The sequence below is a fragment of the Miniopterus schreibersii genome, assembly GCF_964146895.1.
Source record: "Miniopterus schreibersii genome assembly, chromosome: 7".
Classification (NCBI taxonomy): Eukaryota; Metazoa; Chordata; class Mammalia; order Chiroptera; family Miniopteridae; genus Miniopterus; species Miniopterus schreibersii.
This window is the reverse complement of record NC_138108.1, coordinates 21,757,304-21,777,452: the sequence shown is the minus strand read 5'-3', so window position 1 is coordinate 21,777,452 and position 20,149 is coordinate 21,757,304. Positions and strand designations below refer to the sequence as shown.

At 38.6% G+C, this 20,149-nt stretch overlaps 1 protein-coding gene across 1 annotated transcript in view; it reads left to right on the top strand.

The window, feature by feature from the left end:
• Positions 1–291: 291 nt before the first annotated feature.
• Positions 292–20,149, top strand: part of CYP20A1 (cytochrome P450 family 20 subfamily A member 1) — a 36,654-nt gene continuing 16,796 nt past the window's right edge. The window contains exons 1-8 of the mRNA XM_081142921.1: positions 292–491; positions 5,054–5,103; positions 5,641–5,807; positions 9,191–9,333; positions 10,055–10,222; positions 14,378–14,456; positions 17,637–17,752; positions 18,564–18,618. Coding sequence (XP_080999047.1) covers positions 420–491; positions 5,054–5,103; positions 5,641–5,807; positions 9,191–9,333; positions 10,055–10,222; positions 14,378–14,456; positions 17,637–17,752; positions 18,564–18,618 — 850 coding nt within the window. The 5' untranslated portion in view covers positions 292–419. The remainder of the gene's footprint in view (positions 492–5,053; positions 5,104–5,640; positions 5,808–9,190; positions 9,334–10,054; positions 10,223–14,377; positions 14,457–17,636; positions 17,753–18,563; positions 18,619–20,149) is intronic.

Genomic DNA, 20,149 nt, shown 5'->3' with positions numbered 1-20,149 from the left:
TACGTTTGCTATAGATGCCAAAAGAGTTGCCTGAAATCAAGAATCAAAGCACAGTAAAAACATTTTTTTCCAGTAAGTCCCTCGGCAGCCCGGGAGGCACCCCCTGCGCCCCAGAGGCTTCATCGTCAGCCTGCTGGAAGAGGCGCCGGTTGGGGCGGAAGGACGGGAGCTCCCGCGCCGTTCGGAAGCCGGGGCTCCGCTCCCCTCGGGAACTCCGTCCCGAGGCCGGGGGCGTGTCCTGAAGTCGCGGCCTCCCCACCCCGCCCAGGGTTGCGGCACCGGGCCTTGGCCACGCCCCCAGGGCCCATTCGCTCGCCCGGCCCGCGGGAGCCTAGTGCACAAGCTCGCGCCTCAGGTCCCGCGAGGCTGAGGCGCCGCCGCCGCGCCGGGAGCCGAGACGTGGCTCCCGCCGGGAGACCATGTTGGACTTCGCGATCTTCGCCGTCACCTTCTTGTTGGCGTTGGTGGCAGCAGTGCTCTACCTCTACCCGGTAACCGCTTTCTGGGCCCTGGGAGGCTCCGGCCGCCGCCCCAGCCTCAGCCTGGCCCCCGTCCACGTCTTTCCGCCCGCGGGGGGCGGGCCTAAGGGGAGGGTTCCCGCCCCGCCTGCTCCCGCGGCCGCTGCGGCTCCCGGGCCGCGTTCGGAGCACGTGACGCACGGGGCGCGCGGCGCGGCGGGGCCGAGAGGAGAGCCCGGCGGCTTCCCAGCCCCGGGGGCGCAGCTCGGGCTCCGGGGAGCCGAGGACAGCCCGCGGGGGCGGGCCGAGCGCTGGTTCTGGGGTCCGGCCTGCCCGCGCCCTGTCGGGGCGGGTCGCAAGTACTTTGGGTGGCTCTGTGGCGATACCTCTGCCAACCCCAAATTTCTGGGCGGGAGCCCCTGGGTGCGCCGCTCCTTCCTTCCCGAGGATGCTCTCGGCGCGCGTGTTCCTGCGTGTGCGTGCGCGTGCCGCCTTTCCATCTGCCTTCTGATCTGTCTGAGCTGGACTTGGCCTCTGCGCTTTATCCCGAATCCGCTGCTAGCGGTCTTTCTCCACTTGCCTCCGTCAGCCTCGGAGGGTGGTTCTGGAAACAGGAGGAATGAATCATCTTTAAAACGGTCTGCAAAGCAAGGGGTTGGTTTGATAGCAAAAATTGTGAAGTGGCTGAGCAGCAGCAAATACATCCCTGAGACTGACGGAGCACCTTACATCTGGGCAGATTAGGCTGGAATATTGCAACTACTCATCTGGAATTCCTGGCATATCTTAATTACTGAGAAGCTACAGTTAGGGCCCCAGGTGTTGAATTTTTGATAATCTTTATATGAGACTGTGCTTTGATTAGCCGATAGGAGCAATACTGTTTATTCTTTCAGCCAGATGTGTGCCAGACAGGGTTTTATGTGCTGGGGATACAGCAGTGAGCACCTACACAGCAAGTTCTTGACTGACAGAATTTAGACTTTAGTGAGGGGAAGCAGACAGTATAAACAAATAACATGTAGTATGTTAGTGTTAAGTATTACGGAGAAAAATTAAGTTGGGTAGGTAGGATTGCTATTTTTTAAAAAAAGTATATCTTTATTGATTTCAGAGAGAGGAAAGGAGAGGGAGAGAGAGATTGAAACATCAGTGATGAGAGAGTCATTGATCGGCTGCCTCCTGCATGTCCCCCGACTGGGGATCCAGCCCGCAACCCAGGCATGTGCCCTGACCAGGAATCGAACCCCAATCGCCTGGATCCTAGGTTGAAGCTCAAACGCTCAGCCACGCTATTTTTAAGTAGATGGTCAAGAGATAGGGAGACATTTGAGCAGAGACCTGAAGGAGATGAAGGAGCAAGCCCGGGGTATCTGGGAAAGCTTCCCAGGCAAAGAGCATAGCAAATGCAAACCTTTAGGGGGAAATACGCCTAGTGTATTCCAGAAAAACAAGGAGAACAGTGTGGCTGCGGTGAAGAGACTGGTCAAGAAAGCTGCTTTCCCAATTATGGGGATCAAGGGCAGATTTTAGTTGTAGGCCATTTAATGGGTAGCTTTTTTACTCTGAGGTGAGAAGCCACTGGAGGGTTTTAACAAAAGAGTGACATTTTAAATTTAAGGGAGTTAAAGTTTAATTTTCTTAAATTTTTAGAAGAATAATTTTTTTGGCTGCTACATTAAAAACAAACTTGTGGGCCTGAGGCAAGGGTGGAAGCTGGCAGAGTAGTTAGGAGGCTATTATACTTTTGGTGAGAGATGGTGTTAGCATGGACTAGGGTAACAGAGTTGGTGAGAACTGGTGTATAACACTATTCTGTGAAATTGTCCCAGTATTCAAAGATATCAGTTGTATTTTCTGTCCTGAGAAGATACCCGTTCTGGATCCATCATCCTTCCCCTGTCAGTACTGGTTACCTACCGTCTCATTGGATTGCCTAGTTCTTACTCTTTTACTATTGCTGTAGGTATTCTCTTCAGCTGTATTGGATACCCTCTTTCCTAGATGCCACATGATATCCCCTCCTTTATTTGCTACAGTACATCATTTTCCAATAGCTTCCTAAGAAAGTATGCATGGGAAATACATTTTATGAGACCTTGCTTGTTTGAAAATCTTTTGTTCTAGCTTCACACTTGAATAATAGTTTGGCTTGGTATAAAATTCTAGGTTGGAAATAACTTTTCTTTAGAATTATAGGTGCTTCCGCCTCCCCAGCCTGTTGTTCTTGAGGAACAATAATGTGGAATCTTTAGGTCTCCTTCCAGAAGGATAGTAATCACAGGAATGGAAAAGGACACCTAGGGTTGTGTCTAGAGGACCTGTATCCTGACCTATTACTAGCTGTTAAATTATTGAGTCTTACCCTGCCTTTCTGGTTACTGAGTGCAGTCAGATTGCATTTTGTAGGAATCCTCCTCTGCAGACCCCCAGACGTGGCCTCACAGCTATGTCAATTAATCACTCCTCCAACAGCTTAACACTTTAAAAAAAATGGTTGAATTTTCATCTACTGTTGTCTCCTCTCTCATTCTCTTTATCGTTGTTTTTTCCTTTTTTATTTCTTCACTTTCATTTTAGTGGGATTCCAGGAGCAAGACATAAATGAATGTTAGCAATCTACTGTGTTTAACTAGAAATCAGGAAACTTGTTTCAGTCATTAATAATTTCAGCCTAGAAAATAAAAATAGGATTTTTTAAAATACTCACCCGTGGATATGCTTTTCATTGATGCTGGAGAAAGAGAGGGGAAGAGAGAGTGAGAGTGAGAGAAACATCTATTGGTTGCCTTCCATACCGGCCCTGACCAGGAATCAGACCCACAACCCTTCGGTATGTGGGGCGACGCTCTAACCAACTGAGCCACACCAGCCAGGGCAAAAATAGGATTTTTTTTTATACCACTGACTATCTTTTTCAAGTTATGGGGTTCCTCCCCTCCTTTTTCTCACTATTTGTGATATTAAACTTGAAAAATATTCATTATTAATGAGACTATAGGACAGAATTACACATTGTAGGTTTCACTGTTATCATTTAAATGCAAGGTACACATACTGTTGTCTAGATAGCATTCTTATAGTAATTAGTGGAAACCATAAAACTCTTTAGTTAGTACCTTTCAACCTAGAATTTCTCTTTTAGCATACACACTCCAAATTAGGAAGAAAGGTGCACAGAGGTTTTCATAGCACTACTTACAATAATGAAAAAACAAAAGCAGAACAGAGCCCAGGTGTTTAAAGTGGTAGAGCAGGAAAATGATTAAGCAATTCTGGCTGTATGGTGGAACATAGCTTTTAAATGTTCAAATAAATAAGATTCCTTTATTTACATAATGTTAAGTAGAACATGTCAAATAAAGTCTGATTCACACTAGTAAAAATTGACAAAATTCAGAATTGATTCTGGAATTGAATATTTTAGGTTATTTTTTCTGTAAGTAGTTTATTTACAAATTATTTTATAAAAGTCTTATTATAAAAGTGATTTGCTTGTTGTAAAATAAAAAGTAGCACTGACTCCAAACACAGCAACCATAAACCTGGTAGAAAATTATAAAACATAAAATTCCCCAAACTTCTTTCTAGTTCATTTCTTTTTTTTTAAAATATATCTTTATTGATTTCAGAGAGAGGAAGGGAGAGGGAGAGATAGATTGAAACATCAATAATGAGATTGTCGTCATTGATCGGCTGCCTCCTGCACTCTGCTGACTGGTGATTGAGGCTCGTAACCCGGGCATGTGCCCTAACTGGGAATCGAACTGCGATCTCCTGGATCCTAGGTTGATGCTAAACCTCTGAACCATGCCCGGGCGGGTGCCCCTAGCTCATTTCTTAAAGTTTGTCATTTGAACAATTTGCTGTGAATTATTTTATTTATTTCTATATCAGACACCTCCCTATGGCCCTGATAATAATACTAAGCAAAAGATGACTATCATATTGTGTTTTGGTAAATTCTTTGACTAGAAAGAACTATTTTAGGAAATCAAACTATTTTAAGCATGACATTGATTTATTTTTTAAGCGAAGCTAGATGGGACCATATATAGATACTGAACAAAGAAAAATATGCTTGATTATGTATTAATTTAGGTAGAATGGGTGTTAAATTCTTTAAACCCCTTAGATTAATTGACACAGAGGAAGAATATTAAGATAATTCTTTTAAATACAAAAAACCTGCCCAACTGGCGTGACTCAACGTTTGTGCATGACCATTATGATCCAGAGGATCGAGGTTCAATTCCCGGTCGGCACATGCCCGGATTGTGGGCTCGATCCACAGTGGGGGGCGTGCAGGAGGCAGCCAGTCAATGACTCTCTCATCGTTGATGTTTCTATCTCTTTCTCTCCCTCTCTCCCTTCCTCTCTCTGAAATCAATAAAAACATTTTAACAAATAAAATGAAATAAATAAATACAACGAACCCAGCTTTAGTATTTAACGTAGAAATAATTCCTGAGATTCAACCAAATTGGAAAGCCAATATTTAAGGTCCTGCAGATGTCTTGGCAAAACATGTCTGACTTACGGGACGTATGATAATTCATTATACTAAATAAACTATTTTAAAACTTTTCTTTAAGGCTTCCAGACAAGCTGCAGGAATTCCAGGGATTACTCCAACTGAAGAAAAGTGAGTAATTTTTTTTGAATCAAGTAGAGTCAACTCAATTTTTGGTATGCGAACTAAACCAAATTTTTAGATTACTCAGTTTATTTAGTTCCTTTATTTACTCCCAGTTTACCTCTTAGCACACAACCTAAACTTCGTTAAGAACAGAAAGGAGGGCTGTATAAATCAAAACCTTTAATTGCTTTCATTTGCCCTAACAGTGAAAGTTGAATCTGAGCTGATGTTTTTCATCAGCCTATGATGATGATTGCTATCTCAGAATGAGCTGCTGCAAAAATTGGGTTGTTTTTAAGTTTCTAAGTCAGATGTTTCTTGTGTACCTTTCTTATTTGGTTTGAAGTGTTATGAACTCTCAAAATATCAGACAAATCCGTATCTAAGTATATCTTTAGAAAACAAGTCAAATATAATTGAGTTTTGGATTTTGCAGTAATTGAATTTCATGTACTTTTGGTCTCATCTCTTGACACAGTCAATTGCTTTTTTGATTCTTCCAGGTTCAATTGATTATTTTGTCAAATGTTGCTCTTTTCTCAGAGATGGTAATCTTCCAGATATTGTGAACAGTGGAAGTTTGCATGAGTTCCTGGTTAATTTGCATGAGAGATATGGGCCCGTGGTCTCTTTCTGGTTTGGCAGGCGCCCTGTGGTTAGTTTGGGCACTGTTGATGTACTGAAGCAGCATATCAACCCCAATAAGACAGGTAAGTTTAATTTTCTTTCTGATTAGCTGATCCTTCTCTTTTAAGAATAGCTGTCTGTAAATAAAGAGCCATACATTGTTCGTGGATAGGAATAGCTAACTTGTTGAATGCTTTATACTGTGTGCCAGGCATTGTGCTGAAGTTTTTATGTTTATTACCTGATTTAAGACACGGTATTATAAAATGATTATTTTTTTCATATATATGTAAATTATATATATATTTATATATAAATGTATAATTAAATCTGAACATAAATTTTTGGGGGAACCTGATAAAATAGTTCCAGGGTACATCTGGAAGAATATATGTACATGAGCAGCCAAGAAACATCTAGGAAAGAACATTAATGAGGAGAATACCTCTACCAACAGACAGAACAGTGTATTATAAAGCTAGGTTAATTTAAAGAATCTTTTATTGTGATACGACTAGACAGACTAATGGAATAGAGTAAGTAGTCCAGTAGACAAGCCAAGTATATATGATAAAGATAGCATTTTATGATGAAGGAGAAAGCTAATAAATGGTATTGGGAAAACTGGTTAGCAATTTGGGGAAAAAAATCTGCCTTATTCTTTATATCAAAATAAATTCCAAATGATTAAAATATGGAGTCATAACAGTAATAGAAAAAAATAGTTAAATATTAAATTTTTGAAGGTGGTGTTGATAAACCCTCTCTTACCATGATATGAGACCTAGGAGCCATCAAGCACAAGTTGGATAAATCTGTCTACATATAAATGAAAAATTTTAGTATAATAGAAACACCTTGAAAAAGATGAGAAAGAGAAATGGGAAAATATTGGCCACTCATTACTATACGTAGTGTGTATTAACTGAAGACTATACACGCACACATATTTTAATCCTCACCTGAGGATATTTTTTCCATTGCTTTTTCAGAGAGAGTGGGAGGGAGGGAGAGAGGGGAAGAAAGAGGGAGAGAGAAACATGGATGTGAGAGAGCCACATCAACTGACTGCCTCCCGCACTTGCCTGACTGAGGGCGGGGAGTGAACCCAAGACCCAGGTACATGCCCTTGACTGGGAATCGAACCCTCAACCTTTCAGTGCGCAGGCTGGCGCTCTAACCACTGAGCAACACCAGCCAGGGCTAATGACTATATTTTTGTAAAATAAAAAGGTATGAAAAAATTTAAAAGAAATGGGAAAACTGTTTCCCACCCATCTATTTATAAAGTAAATAAAAACTAATAAGAAAGCCCAGTCTGTTGGTTCAGTTGGTTGGAGCATCAACCTGTGCACCAAAAACGTTGTGGGTTTGATTCTGACAGGGCACAAACCTAGGTTGTGGGTTCAATCCCCCATTGGAGGCGACTAATCAGTGTTTTTTTCTCAAACATCGATGTTTCTCTCTCTCTCTTTCTCTCTCTAAAATCAATTAACATATCCTCGGGTGAGGATTAAAATAGAAATTATTATATAAATAAAAATTTAAAAAAAACTAATAAGAAAAAAATAAAATGCAATTGTAGAAAAATGGGTAAAAACAAGGTAATTGGGAAAGAAGAAATATAAATGGCCAATAAGCAAATGAAAAAATTTCAACCTCACTAATAATCAGTAGTATGCAAATAAAAATGAGTTTTTCCCTACCTGACCAAAGAGACGAAAATACTGACAAAACTCATTGTTGATGAGGGAATGGAGAAACATGGAGTATAAATGTTTTACAGACCTTCTCGAGAGAAGGTTGGCAGTGACATTTGACTTAGCAATTATAATCTTGAGGAATTTATCATGAATTGATATCACATAAATGACAAAGACATTAGCATTATTTATAATAAAAATTTGAAGCAAATACTTATCAATGGCTGCATGAAATAATACTTTTAATATTACCTTCAGGCCTTAATATGATGATACAGATTTATTTAACTTTGTTTACCAAATACTTGTATAGCAATTACTATATGCCAGCACTATTATTCTAAACCTTTTATAAATATTAAGTTATTTAATTCTCAGAGCAACCTTATGAAATAGGTGTTATGGTTATTCCCATTTAACACAAGACAAAATTGAGGTTAAGAGAGGTTAAGTGATTTGCCCAAGGTCACACCACTAATTAGTGGTGGAGCTGAGACTTGAAGCTAGGCAGTCTGGTCTGAGTTCATGCTCTTAATTACTAAGCTTTCCACAACATAGAAAGATGGCTCTGTCAGGAAATACAATGCTGAGTAAAACCAGATGTGGCCTCTGGTCCTGTGGAGATTATAGTTTAGTGTTGGGGAGTGGGGGAAGCATGTAAAGAGCATTGAAGTGATCACACTAATGCACTGAGACAAGTGCCCTCACAACAAGGGACTGTAGTGCTTTGTGAAATCTGACAGAATTTTCTGTCTGTCTCTGTTAAGAAATGTTAACAGCTCTAAAAAAAACCTCAAATGTTTAACACTGAGCATCTCTGTGGTGTGATTTAGATATATTTTATTTTCTTTTTTAGTTGTTTACCAGGACAATGTATTTTTGTATGTGTGTGAAAACAAAGTCATTAAAGAAACGCTTCAAATAATGAATAAAGGAGAAAAGAAACTTTTGAACTCAGCTAAATAATTTTAACTCTTAACACTTGACGATTACACAGAATCATCAATTTTGCTTTAAAATCAGTGGAATGAGCTTTTTGTTGTTGTTTTTGTAAATCCTCACCCAACGATATTTTTTAGAGAGAGTGGAAAGGAGGGAGGGAGGTAGAGAGAGAGAGAAAATGTGAGAGTGACACATCAATTGGTTGCCTCCTGCCATGCTCCACCCAGGGCCAGAATGAACCTGCAACCCAGGTCCCTTCACCAGAAATTGAATCTGTGACCCTTCGGTCCTCAGGCCAACACTAACCATGGAGCCACACTGGCCAGGGCATGAGTTTTTGGGGTTTTTTTAGAAGTCAAAGATAGTATTGTCTTGTAGGTAGAAAGTTTATAGTGGAATTCCGTTGTTAGGATATTGTATTCTTTTTTAAAATATATCTTTATTGATTTCAGAGAGAGGAAAGGAAAGGGAGAGAGAGAGATAGAAACATCAATGATGAGGGAGTCATTGATCGAGCCCACAACCCGGGCATGTGCCCTGACCGGGAATCAAACCCCGATCTCCTGGATCCTAGGTCGACGCTCAACCGCTGAGCTACGCCTGGCGGAGCAGGATATTATATTCCTGACAATTTTCATTGCCTCTTTAACTTTTGCTATTTAGGAAAGACACTTAAGGGAGTTGTGGAAAAAAAAAGTTGCCATGCTTTCAGCTGCAATCCCAATCCCATATTTCCCTGATCTCTATGTCCTTTTGCTGAGGATTTTTTTTTTTTTTGAGTGATTACTTTGACTTAGAAATGTTTAATTTGTCTGTTTCAGTGGACCCTTTTGAAACCATGCTAAAGTCATTGTTAAGGTATCAATCTGGTGGTGGGACTGTGAGTGAAAACTATGCAAGAAAAAAATTGTATGAAAATGGCGTGACTGATTCTCTGCAGAGTAATTTTGCTCTCCTGCTAAAGGTAAGTTGATCAGTAGTTTGGCCCGGTGATAGTGTTTCTATTTTGTTTTGCAAATCAACCTGAAACCGGACAACGATGAGTCCGGGCTGCCTGTCAACATTTGAGCCAATTAAGCAGAAACAAGGTTTAATAGTATATGAGTGTTTTTTATAATAATGCCGGCAGTTTGGGAGAGCAGTTAGGTCATCCTGAAAAATCTGCTCTACCTCTCCCCCGCAAGCCAGCTGCTTATATTGGGTAGAAGGACAAAGATTACATGGGAAAGTAGGAATTACAAGCATGGGGAAGTAGACAAGGTATAATGCTAACAGGTTACAGGCAATGTGGGGGTCAACAAGGGTGGGTGCTTCCGGAAATTCCATTGTTTCGAGAACAAGGCTGTTAATCTTCCCATGATGATAGACTGAATTTCAAAGTTAACTCCCACGTCCCAGGGAGTACAACTCTCAGCCAGGTTAGAATGTGCTTTCTCAAATCAGAGCAGAACAATCACTGTTAACAGAGCATGATTAATATTTCTTATAGCTATAGCTAAAAATCATGGTTAAAGAGCATGATTAATATTTCTGCCCCTAACAAACCCTTTGACAGAATCTGAATATGAACCACTGAGGATATATAATTTTACGGGGAGCCTATGTTAGCCTGACACTGTGAAATAAATCTACTTGAGGAATTTTTCTAAAGCAATAAATCATTGTGGTTTTCCGTTCTCTTTCAGCTATCAGAAGAATTATTAGATAAATGGCTCTCCTACCCAGAGTCCCAGCATGTACCCCTTTGCCAGCATATGCTTGGCTTTGCTATGAAGTCTGTTACACAGATGGTAATGGGTAGTACATTTGAAGATGATCAGGAAGTCATTTGCTTCCAGAAGAACCATGGCACAGTAAGTCTAGGATGAAATTTAAAATTATTCTCTCATTGAATTGGATAGTTAAATAATGTAGGCTTTGCCTCTCAAGAATAAGGCTTAAGATTGTCTAGTATAGAATTTCCTTGTTTTGGGCTAAACACAACAATGCAAGCAAAGATAATTGTCTCTTTCAAAAATGTAAGAATTACTTTTTGCTTGCAATTACTTTTTGAAATTTAAAAATTAGATAACTAAAAAAATTTTCTTTTAATACTTACCAAGTATATTATAAAATAATACTGAATTCTAGAATAAAGAAAAAACTAGTCTTAATACAACTAGACCATGTCCTATATAGAAAGGAGGTAAAGCCAGTAAGCATTAAAATGCTAATGAGATGAATGTGGTTTGAAGAAAGGCTAATCTAGTTTGAAACTGATTTGTTGTCTTCCCTTTCTCGATTCACATGTGGGATTGATTTTCTTCTTTTTAAAAAAAAACTAAATTTTAAAATTAAAGTGTAGTTAACATACAACATTGTATTAGTTTCATGTGTACCACAGAGTGATTTGACGTTTGCATACGTTACTGTGTGATCGCTGCGATAAGCCTAGATACCACCTGTCACTGTGCAGTTGCTCTGATGCTATTGACATTCCCTGTGCTGTACGCTGCACCCCTGTGGCTTGTTTATTTTATGACCGAAGTTTGTACCGCTTTTCCCCCTTCACTTTTTTTCACCCACTACCCACCTCCCTGTCCTGGCAACCATCAGTTTGTTCTCTGTATCTGTGGGTCTGTTTCTTTTCTGTTTTGCTTATCCAGTTGTTTTGCTTATTTTTTAGATTCTACATGTAAGTGAAATCATAGATTTGTCTTTCTCTCTCTGACTTATTTCACTTGGCATAATACCCTCTAGATCCATCCATGTTGTCGCAAATGGCAAGATTTTATTCTTTTTTATTCCCGAGTAATATTCCATCGTGTACCTATATCACATCTTCTTTTTTAAGTGAAAGAGTGCAAAGGTTTATTGTGTAAAGAAAGCAAAGCTCTCAGCATGTGAGAGGGGTCCCGAAAAGGGTTGCCCCCACATCTTTATTTATTCCTCTATTGATGGATGCAGGTTGCTTCCATATCTTAGCTATTGTAAAGAATGCTGTAGTGAACAGAGGAGTGCATATATCTTTTCAAATGTTTTTATTTTTTCATTCTCTTGTTCTCATTTTCTTTGGATAAATACCCAGAAGTAGAATTGGTGACTTATGTGGCAGTTCTATTTTTAATTTTTAGAGGAACCTTCTATACTGTTTTCCATAGTGGCTGCACCAATTTACAATCTCATCAACAGTATACAACCTCACTAACAGTCCTCACATCCTTGCCAACAGTTTTTATTTGTTGACTTTTTGGTAATAGCCATTCTGAGAGGTTTGAGGTGGTATCTCACTGTGGTTTTGATTTGCATTTCCCTGATGACTAATGATGTTGAGTGTCTTTTCATATGTCTGTTGGCCATCTGTATGGCATTCTTCACAGAACTAGAACAAATAACAAATCTCTTTTTATCAATTCAATATTTAATTTATTTGATTCTAATTGTACTTAGGTCATTTACTTTATGGCATATTGGATCACTGAGAGATTATTTCTTATTTTATTCAAATCTATAAAAGTGGTTAAATAATCAAGGTAATATGTTTAAAACAAAAACCACTAGTAACTGGCTTAACACCTTGTCACTCACTGTTTAGTGTTGTATTTTTTCCATAAAAATAGTTTTATTTCTTGTGTTTGAAGATTTAAAAAATGTACATTTTTTTATAAAACATTCAATAGCATAAGAATAAAAGTAGAAAAATCACTCTAAATTCCAGTTCCTAGATAAACTATTCTGTGTACCCAGGCACAGTAAATAGGTTAAGGAATTCCTAAAATACCTTTATATTATAATGAAGAATCAATTTTTGACTCATTTATGTCCAATTTTTTCATGTTGATTAGATAGTATTTTAAAAATGAGACCTCTACTGGTATTTCCAGGATTTTCTTCCAAAAGCTGCTGATACCCATTCTGCATGTTTTTGTGCTGTCAAATTTCAAAGTAGAAATAATTTCAAACTTACCGAAAAGTTGCAACTAGTACAAGGAACTCCAATGTATCTTTTACCGAGGATCCAAGAAGAGTTGTTGGAATTTTACACTGTGTAGCCTTCTCAGATTGACTTTTTTCCCTTAGAAATAGGCATTTGAACTTCCCCCGTGTCTTTTCGGCTTGCTAACTCATCTCTTTTAGCACTGGAGACTGTTCCATTGTCTGGATGAGCCACAGTTTATCCATTTACCTTCCAAAGGACATCTTGGTTGTTTCCAAGTTCTGACAGTTGTGAATAAAGCTGCTATAAACACCTGTGCTCAGGTTTTTGCGTGGACGTAAGTTTCCAAACTCCTCTGAGTGAATATCAAAGGTTGGGGTTGCTGGGCTTTATAGTAAGAATATGTTTAATTTTATAGCAAACTGTTTTTGTGGATTCTATTGGTATATCCTCCAGCTCAGAGGCTGTTTCTAAGCTGTGACCAGTGTACTAGTAAGTGTAGCAAAGGCGTTCTTCATTTCTGTTAGAGTTTTTGATCTCTAGCTTCCCTTTTTTGGTTCTTTCCTAGGATTTCCATCTCCCTGCTCACAGTGCCTGTCTTTTCTTGCTTGCTGTGTACTTTAGCCTTTACCTGAGGCTATTTTATAGCCTTTTACTGTATTATCCTTTAGAGGCCTTAGCATATTAATCATTGTTATTTTAAATTCCTTGGTCCTGGGAGCCCAAGGGGATTTTTCCACCAGCATTTACTGTGGGAACCTGGTCAAGCTTCTAGAGGCAATTCTCACAGTATTTGGGGGGCCTCCCTCCCATGAGTGGGTCTCCTTAGAGGAGTTTTTAATCCCAGAGTTGTGAATATTGAACCTCAGCAGTTTGTTAATTGCAGTTCAGGTTTTCCCAGCCCAGCACGCTTCCCGAGGTGATTTCTGCTTGTTAAGTCTTTGGGTAAGACGGGACTTCCTGTTGGGCTTGTCTCTCCTGTCTTGGGGCTTCAGTTTGCCCCGCATCTTCCTGTGTCTTGAGGATCCAAGAAGAGTTGTTGATTTTTCAGTCTGTTCAGCTTTTTGTTGCTGGGATGGAGTAGCTCAATGAATTCAACTTTTTTATTATAAATTGTTGCTCTGTGCTCTGTGTCATGCTTTGAAAACTCCTTTCTCGCTTTAAGGGTATTCCCATTGTAAATATTTACTATATATCTTTATAGTACTTTTAATAGTTAACATTTTACATTAAATAATCTGTAAGGCATATCTTTGTCAGGTAAGAGTTGAGTGCTCTTAACTCTATTAATAATTTAAAAAATATTTAGCGTTGATTAATAAGTGGTGTGTTCTTTCCCAAGTTATCTAAGAACTTTTGAATTATAAACAAGTTAAAGTCTTTTCAAGGGCTAATCACCCAATTTTGAAATAATTGGAAGCCTATTATGTTGTTTATCTCAAAATCTTAGACTAATATTTAACCTTTTCCTGCATCTATCTTATCAGTATCCCAGGTGAAGTAAAAGTTGGTATTCCCAGTGAATTCCCTATGAATTATTTATCCACTCATGCCATAATAATAAAAAATTGAGAACTGACTATATTGCTGTGTTCTTTTCCTCTCCATTCTTATACCTTTTCTTAAAGCAAGGAACTTTTTTTCTTTTTTCTTTTTAAATTTGTTTTTATTGATTTTAGAGAGAGAGGAAGGGAGACGGGGGAGAGAGAGAGAAACATTGATCGGTTGCCTCCCACACACACCCTGACTGGATTGAACCTGCAGGCTGGGTATGTGCCCTGACCAGGAGTAGGACCTGCAAGCCTTTGGTGCAGGGGATAACTCTTGGCCAACTGAGCCACACCAGCAAGGACAGAAAGGAACTTTTGACTTTTTAGTTATAATTAGTTTGAAAATGTCTTGACTGAAATTACTAAAATGTATTTGCACTATTCTGAGAGACTGTGGAGTAAATGATTATGTAGCTTACTTAGAAGGAAGAGCCTATCGGTTCTGTTGGTGAGATAAGAGTTCCTCAATTACCTGCTTAGGTTGCTTGGTATTATTTAGAAAATCTACATATTAGATAGTGGATATGTTTTCCTATTTTCAGGTTTGGTCCGAGATTGGAAAAGGCTTTTTAGATGGATCACTTGATAAAAATACTCCTCGGAAAAAACAATATGAAGATGGTAAGTTTGCCACCCTTAATTTTTAGTAAGGACAAAAGAATATGTGCTCTATTTTAATAGGATTATCTTGGAACAATGAGATTATAAGTAAGTCTTGTATTTTTCTTCTCTTTATGTTTTTGACCACATTTCCTATAAAGAAATTTCATCTTAAACAAAAGAGAGGAAAAGCAGTGAATTAGTAAATGAGACTCTAGCACTCACTGCAGAATGAGAATGCTGTAGAGTTGGTATAACCTACAGGATTAGTGGAAGGTAGAAGTGTACAATCCTGGGAAAGCAATTTGATTACATGTGTTAAGAATCATAAATGATATATGAAATTATCTAGAACAAGAAAAATAATCCTTGAATATTTTTATTCCTGTTATTTCTACAAGTAGAAAACCAGAAACAGCCTAAATGTCCAACAATATAGGAACTGTTAAGGAAATCATATCAACATGATTAAATATTTTGTAGATATTTGTAAAAAATGTAGCAACAAAAAATTATTTTCATTATAACATTGAGTGAAAATATTTTCAAAATTGCTTGGCATTTGTTATAACTTTGTAAACGCAACACAGAAAAATAGCAATTTTAGTTTGAGATGGCTCCCCCAAATTATTCACCCCCTTTTAATTTTATTCTATATATTCTGTCAGTAATTTAATTATTGTAATGCTTTAATACCTTTATTCCAAGCTTCTTCAATTCGTTTTTTGGAAGTAGGCTGGGTAAATTAAAATACATAAACTGCATTGGAATAATGGATTATTTTCCATATATAATAGTATTGCTTCTCAGGATTCTCTTCCTTTATTCTTTCAACAAATGTTTATTGAGGCCCATAAGTTCTAGGCTCTCTTCTTTGTATAGAAGACAACAATCCCTGTCCTTACCATTCTGTCCTTACCATCAGTGAGCCCATTGATGTCCAACATAAGTCCATTAAAGCCAATTTGATTGACACATTTTCTGCTATCTGGTTTTTGAAACCATTTGGATTTTCTTGATGAATGCATTTAGAGAAATTCCCCTTAATAAAAAAATGTATTTCATAAACATTGGTTCAGCTTATATAAATGAAAGTTTAATAATTTATAGTTTTTTATTCTAAATAGATTGTATAACAACACAAACAAAAATTCCTGTCTTTGTGGCAGCACATTCTAGTGGGAAGAGGCAGATGATAATCTAAATAAGTAAACTGAATAGTATGTTAAAAGATGAAAAGTACTGTGGAGAAAATGAAATCAGGAAGGGGGATAGGGAGTGCTAGAGATGGGAGGTTACAGCTTTAAATAAGGTTATTAGGAAAGGCCTCACCAAGATTCGGTGACTTTTGAGCAAACAGTTGCAAGAGATAAGGCAACCAGTCAGTGCAGATCCTGTGGATGTCCTTATGTCCAAGGGAAAGGACATAATTACTTTTCATGTAGAGGAAAAGTAATTGCCAAGTCTTTAAGGTGGGGTTCTCCCTGGGGTGTCTGAGGCATAACGGGGCATGGCTGGAGTGAAGTGAGTCAAAGACGGATAGAAGGTGAAGCAGAAAATTGGGGAGAGGGGCAGATTTTGCCTGGTTTATAGATCATTGTATGACTAGGTTCTTATTCTGAGAGAGGAAGCCACTGGAAGGTTTTGAACAGAGTTATGATCTGAGTTATGTTTTTAAAGGATCACTCTGGCTGCTATGATAGGTCGTAGGTGCCCAGAGCAGAAGTGGGAAGGCTCCTTAGGGGGCTATTGCAATGAACCACGCAAGAGAAATAATGTGGAGCGGACGAAGTGGCAGGCAGCAGAAAATACAGAAGGAAAAAAGAATAAGGGAGAATAATAATTCTGTACTTTGAAGACGGAGCCACCACCACTGGCTGACAGATTAGATGTGGGATGGACAAGAGGAGGAGACACCAAGGTTCTAGGCTTGAGTAATAGGAAATTAAGGTTTTTGGACAATAAGAGAGGGCAGACTAGGAAGATGCAACTTTGGGAAGAAAGATCAAGGTATTAATTTTGGATATGTTATGATTAATACGCTTCAGACACCCAAGAGGAGGTGCTGAAGGAGTTCTAAGGTACATGAGTCGGGGGTTCAGGGGAAAGAGGTGTTGACTGGAAATACAAATTTGGGAGTGTTAAGTATGTAGATAGTATTTAAAGCCTTGAGACTGGTGATCACCAATCTGATGAATGTAAATAGAAAAGAGAAGAAGTCCAAAAACTGAGCCCTGACTGTGACATTCGATCATGAAAAAGTTCTAGAGATGAGAGGAAATCAGCAAAGGAGACTGAGCGTGAGCAGGCAGCAGAGTGGAAGGGAAGTGTGGAGTCCAGGAGAGGGTGGGGTCCTGGAGGCCACATGGAAAGGTGTTTCCTGGAGAGTAAGTGATGAGCGTCAGCAAATGCCGTGATAGGTCAGGCCAGATGGGGACTGAGAAATGGTCTTTGGATAATTTTTTTGATTGTTGGATATCCGTTATTTATTTGATGTTTTAGGTTTCAGGAGTTTACCTTTCCGGTTATTTCAGATTTGTTTCTGTCCCTAAATGGGTGATGCCTGATTTGAGAGAAGAATGGAGTTAAGAGGACAGAATTTAGAAAGAAAGTGGTGCCCTTGCCGGTTTGGCTCAGTGGTTAGAGCGTCAGCCTGCCCACTAAAGGGTCCTGGGTTGGGTTCCAGCCAAGGGCACGTGCCTCAGTGGCAGGCTCGATCCCTGGCCCCAGTTGGGGTGTGTGCAGGATGCAACCAATCAATGTCTCTCTCTCACATTGATGTTTCTCTCTCACTCTGTCTCTCCCTTCTACTCTGAAAAGCAATGGAAAAAATATCCTCGGGGAGAGATATGTGTGTGGAGGCCTCTAAGGTGCTGGCGTTGTTCTGCTTCATGACGTGGTTGTGATATTATGGGTGTTTTGCTTTATAATTATTCCTTAGACTGTATGTATATTCCTTAGACTGGATGTGTGTGTGTGTATGGTATGTACTTTTTTGGAACAGGTGTAAAATTTAGTAAAGAGAAGGAAAAGAAAGTAGATGAACTTAAACATAAATTAGCTTTTTAAAAATTGTTGGTTTATCTCTTTTATCTTTGAAAATGTCATTCTGCAGTAGTAGCATTGTACAGAAATGTTTTAAAAGTTTAATCTGTACAAGTTCTTGTATTATAAAATCTTTTTTTGTTTTTCTTCTCTAAGCCCTTATGCAACTGGAATCTATTTTGAAGAAAATCATTAAAGAACGAAAAGGAAGGAACTTCAGTCAATGTATTTTCATTGACTCCTTAGTACAGGGGAACCTTAATGACCAACAGGTAATGTAATTGTTAAATATTTATCAAATAAAAGATACATTACACATGTGTAAAGTGCATTTTTTATTAATTTAACCCAGATGCCCTCCAAAATTCAGTAGCTTTCTTTTCTTTTACTGTACATCATCCATAAACAGTATAATATTTAGTCTCCTGTTGTTTAGCTTTTTGAAGCAGCTGTATATTATTTAATGTTTGGGTAAGCAAATATTGAGCTAAAATTCTCTGATCATAAAATAGGAGGACCTGTATGAGCCTTGATCAAGTAAACTGCTCTGGCCCCATAACCAGATGTGGCAGCTTGGCTTGTTCAGTGTGTGTCTGTTACCCCCCAGCACACAGTGTGGTGTTGTCAGGCAAAGGACAGAGTGAACCCATTTTGCCACACCTTCTTGTTGTAGGAAGCCTCAGCCCCGTTCTGCATGTTGCAAGCCTTCATAGAACAGAAGTGGCTTTTTGGCGCGTGTGCATGTGTGTGTGTGTGTGAGTGTAGAAATTGAATCAGGCTCCAAAGACAGTGAGTGGCAGGCTCTTCGCCATTTTTCCTGAGGCTTCATTGTTCCACCAGCCAAGCCAGAAAGAGAGGACTGAGCCAGTTTATTTGCAAAAATGTATCATGAGATAGTAATATTATAGATACATGTTTACTGCATAAAAAAAGGCAATATGATTTTTAGGTTAGTTTTTATATATTATATAGATTTTTAAACTTGAGACATCATAAAGAAATAATGTACTTTTCCCCTTTCCTTGACCCTAATTCTATACTCTAGGTTACTTTAGTATTTCTAAACTTAATTTTGTTTCCTAGATCCTAGAAGACAGTATGATATTTTCTCTGGCCAGTTGCATAATAACTGCAAAATGTAAGTATAACTCGATTCCTTCTTGAGACAGGAGTATAAAATATACAAAGGTAAAGCTATTCTAAAATAAAGGAAACACTGCTTTCAAGACCTCTTTATAATTTTCCTTCCCTCTTCTTTTTCATTCTTGTTTGAAAGGTTTGATTCACACAGGTACCTTTTTTTTTTTTTTAACCCCAGGTGTTCTATGCCACCTCTGAATATTGCCATGAAATTTTTGACACAGTTTTTGGATTGTGAATTCTAGTTAGTGCTTTTAAAATGAACTGCTATTGACACCTTTACTACTGAGCAGTGTGCTTTTCAGTTTCCTACTGAGGCATTTCACTTTGACTCCAGTTCAGTCTGCTGTTATTAAGGTCTACCAGCAGAAGAGACACACCACAGAAATCATGGTTTAAAAGAAATCTTTTGTTTGATTGAGGTGATTTTTTATTTAAAAATCTAAAATTGTGTGATATGTTTTTAAGTTTCCTTACTGGTTTTCAGTTTAGCAGAGTGCCGGTCATTTATACAGTATTTGTAAAAATTTGTATATAGCTATAAAAATATATTAACATAAAATGCTAAAGGAAGTATTAAAGCATCAGTTTAAAATGTAAAAAAATTTATGTTCACTTCAAGGATTTTGTTTATAACTCTTTCTTTTGAAGGAAGTTTTCTTAAAAAACGACTACAAATATAAACTTCTCATAATTTTTTCTCATTGTAAAATTGTTGACATTTAGAGATGTCCAGATATTGTAAGTTAAATGGACTTAAGGTAAGCTTGCGTCAAATATAATGTAGGGAACCTTTTTTTCTTAATCTTCACCCAAGGATGTTTTTTATTGATTTTTGATTTTTAGAGAGAGAAAGAAAAACATTGATGTGAGAGAAACATTGATTGGTTGCCCCCAACCAGAGATCGAACCTGCAACCTAGGTAAGTGCCCTGAGTAGGAATTGAACCCTCAGCCTGTTGGTGTAGGGATGATGCTCCAACCAACTAAGCCACCTGGCCAGGGCTGTACTGAACCTTTCAAAACAATGCTTATCTTGTTTTAAAATTATATTACATTAAAATATATTTTTGCCCCTTGGCCGGTTTGCGCTCAGTGATTAGAGCATTAGCCCTTGCACCAAAGGGTCACAGGTTCAATTCCTGGTCAAGGGCATGTATCTGGGTTGCAGGTTCCATCCGGCCCTGGTTGGAATGCCTGTGGGAGGCAACTGATTGGTGTGTCTCTCTCACACCAATATTTCTCTCTTTTTCTCCCTCTCCTTCCACTGTCTCTAAAAATCAATGGAAAAAATGTCCTCAGGTGAGGATTAACAAGTGAAATACATACATATTTTTGCTAAAGACCTTCAAAAAATCTGAATCATTTGTTCTCTGGAGACCACAAAAAGTGACCATTTCCAAGGCTGAGTTAATATTTTAATCTTATTTGCTGTTTGTAGGGGAAATTTTCAGTGTCAGTATTTCTTTGCATGTGGGTTGGTTATTTTTTAAGTCACCTCTGAAGTTTTTGAGAGGCAGGATAAGCAGG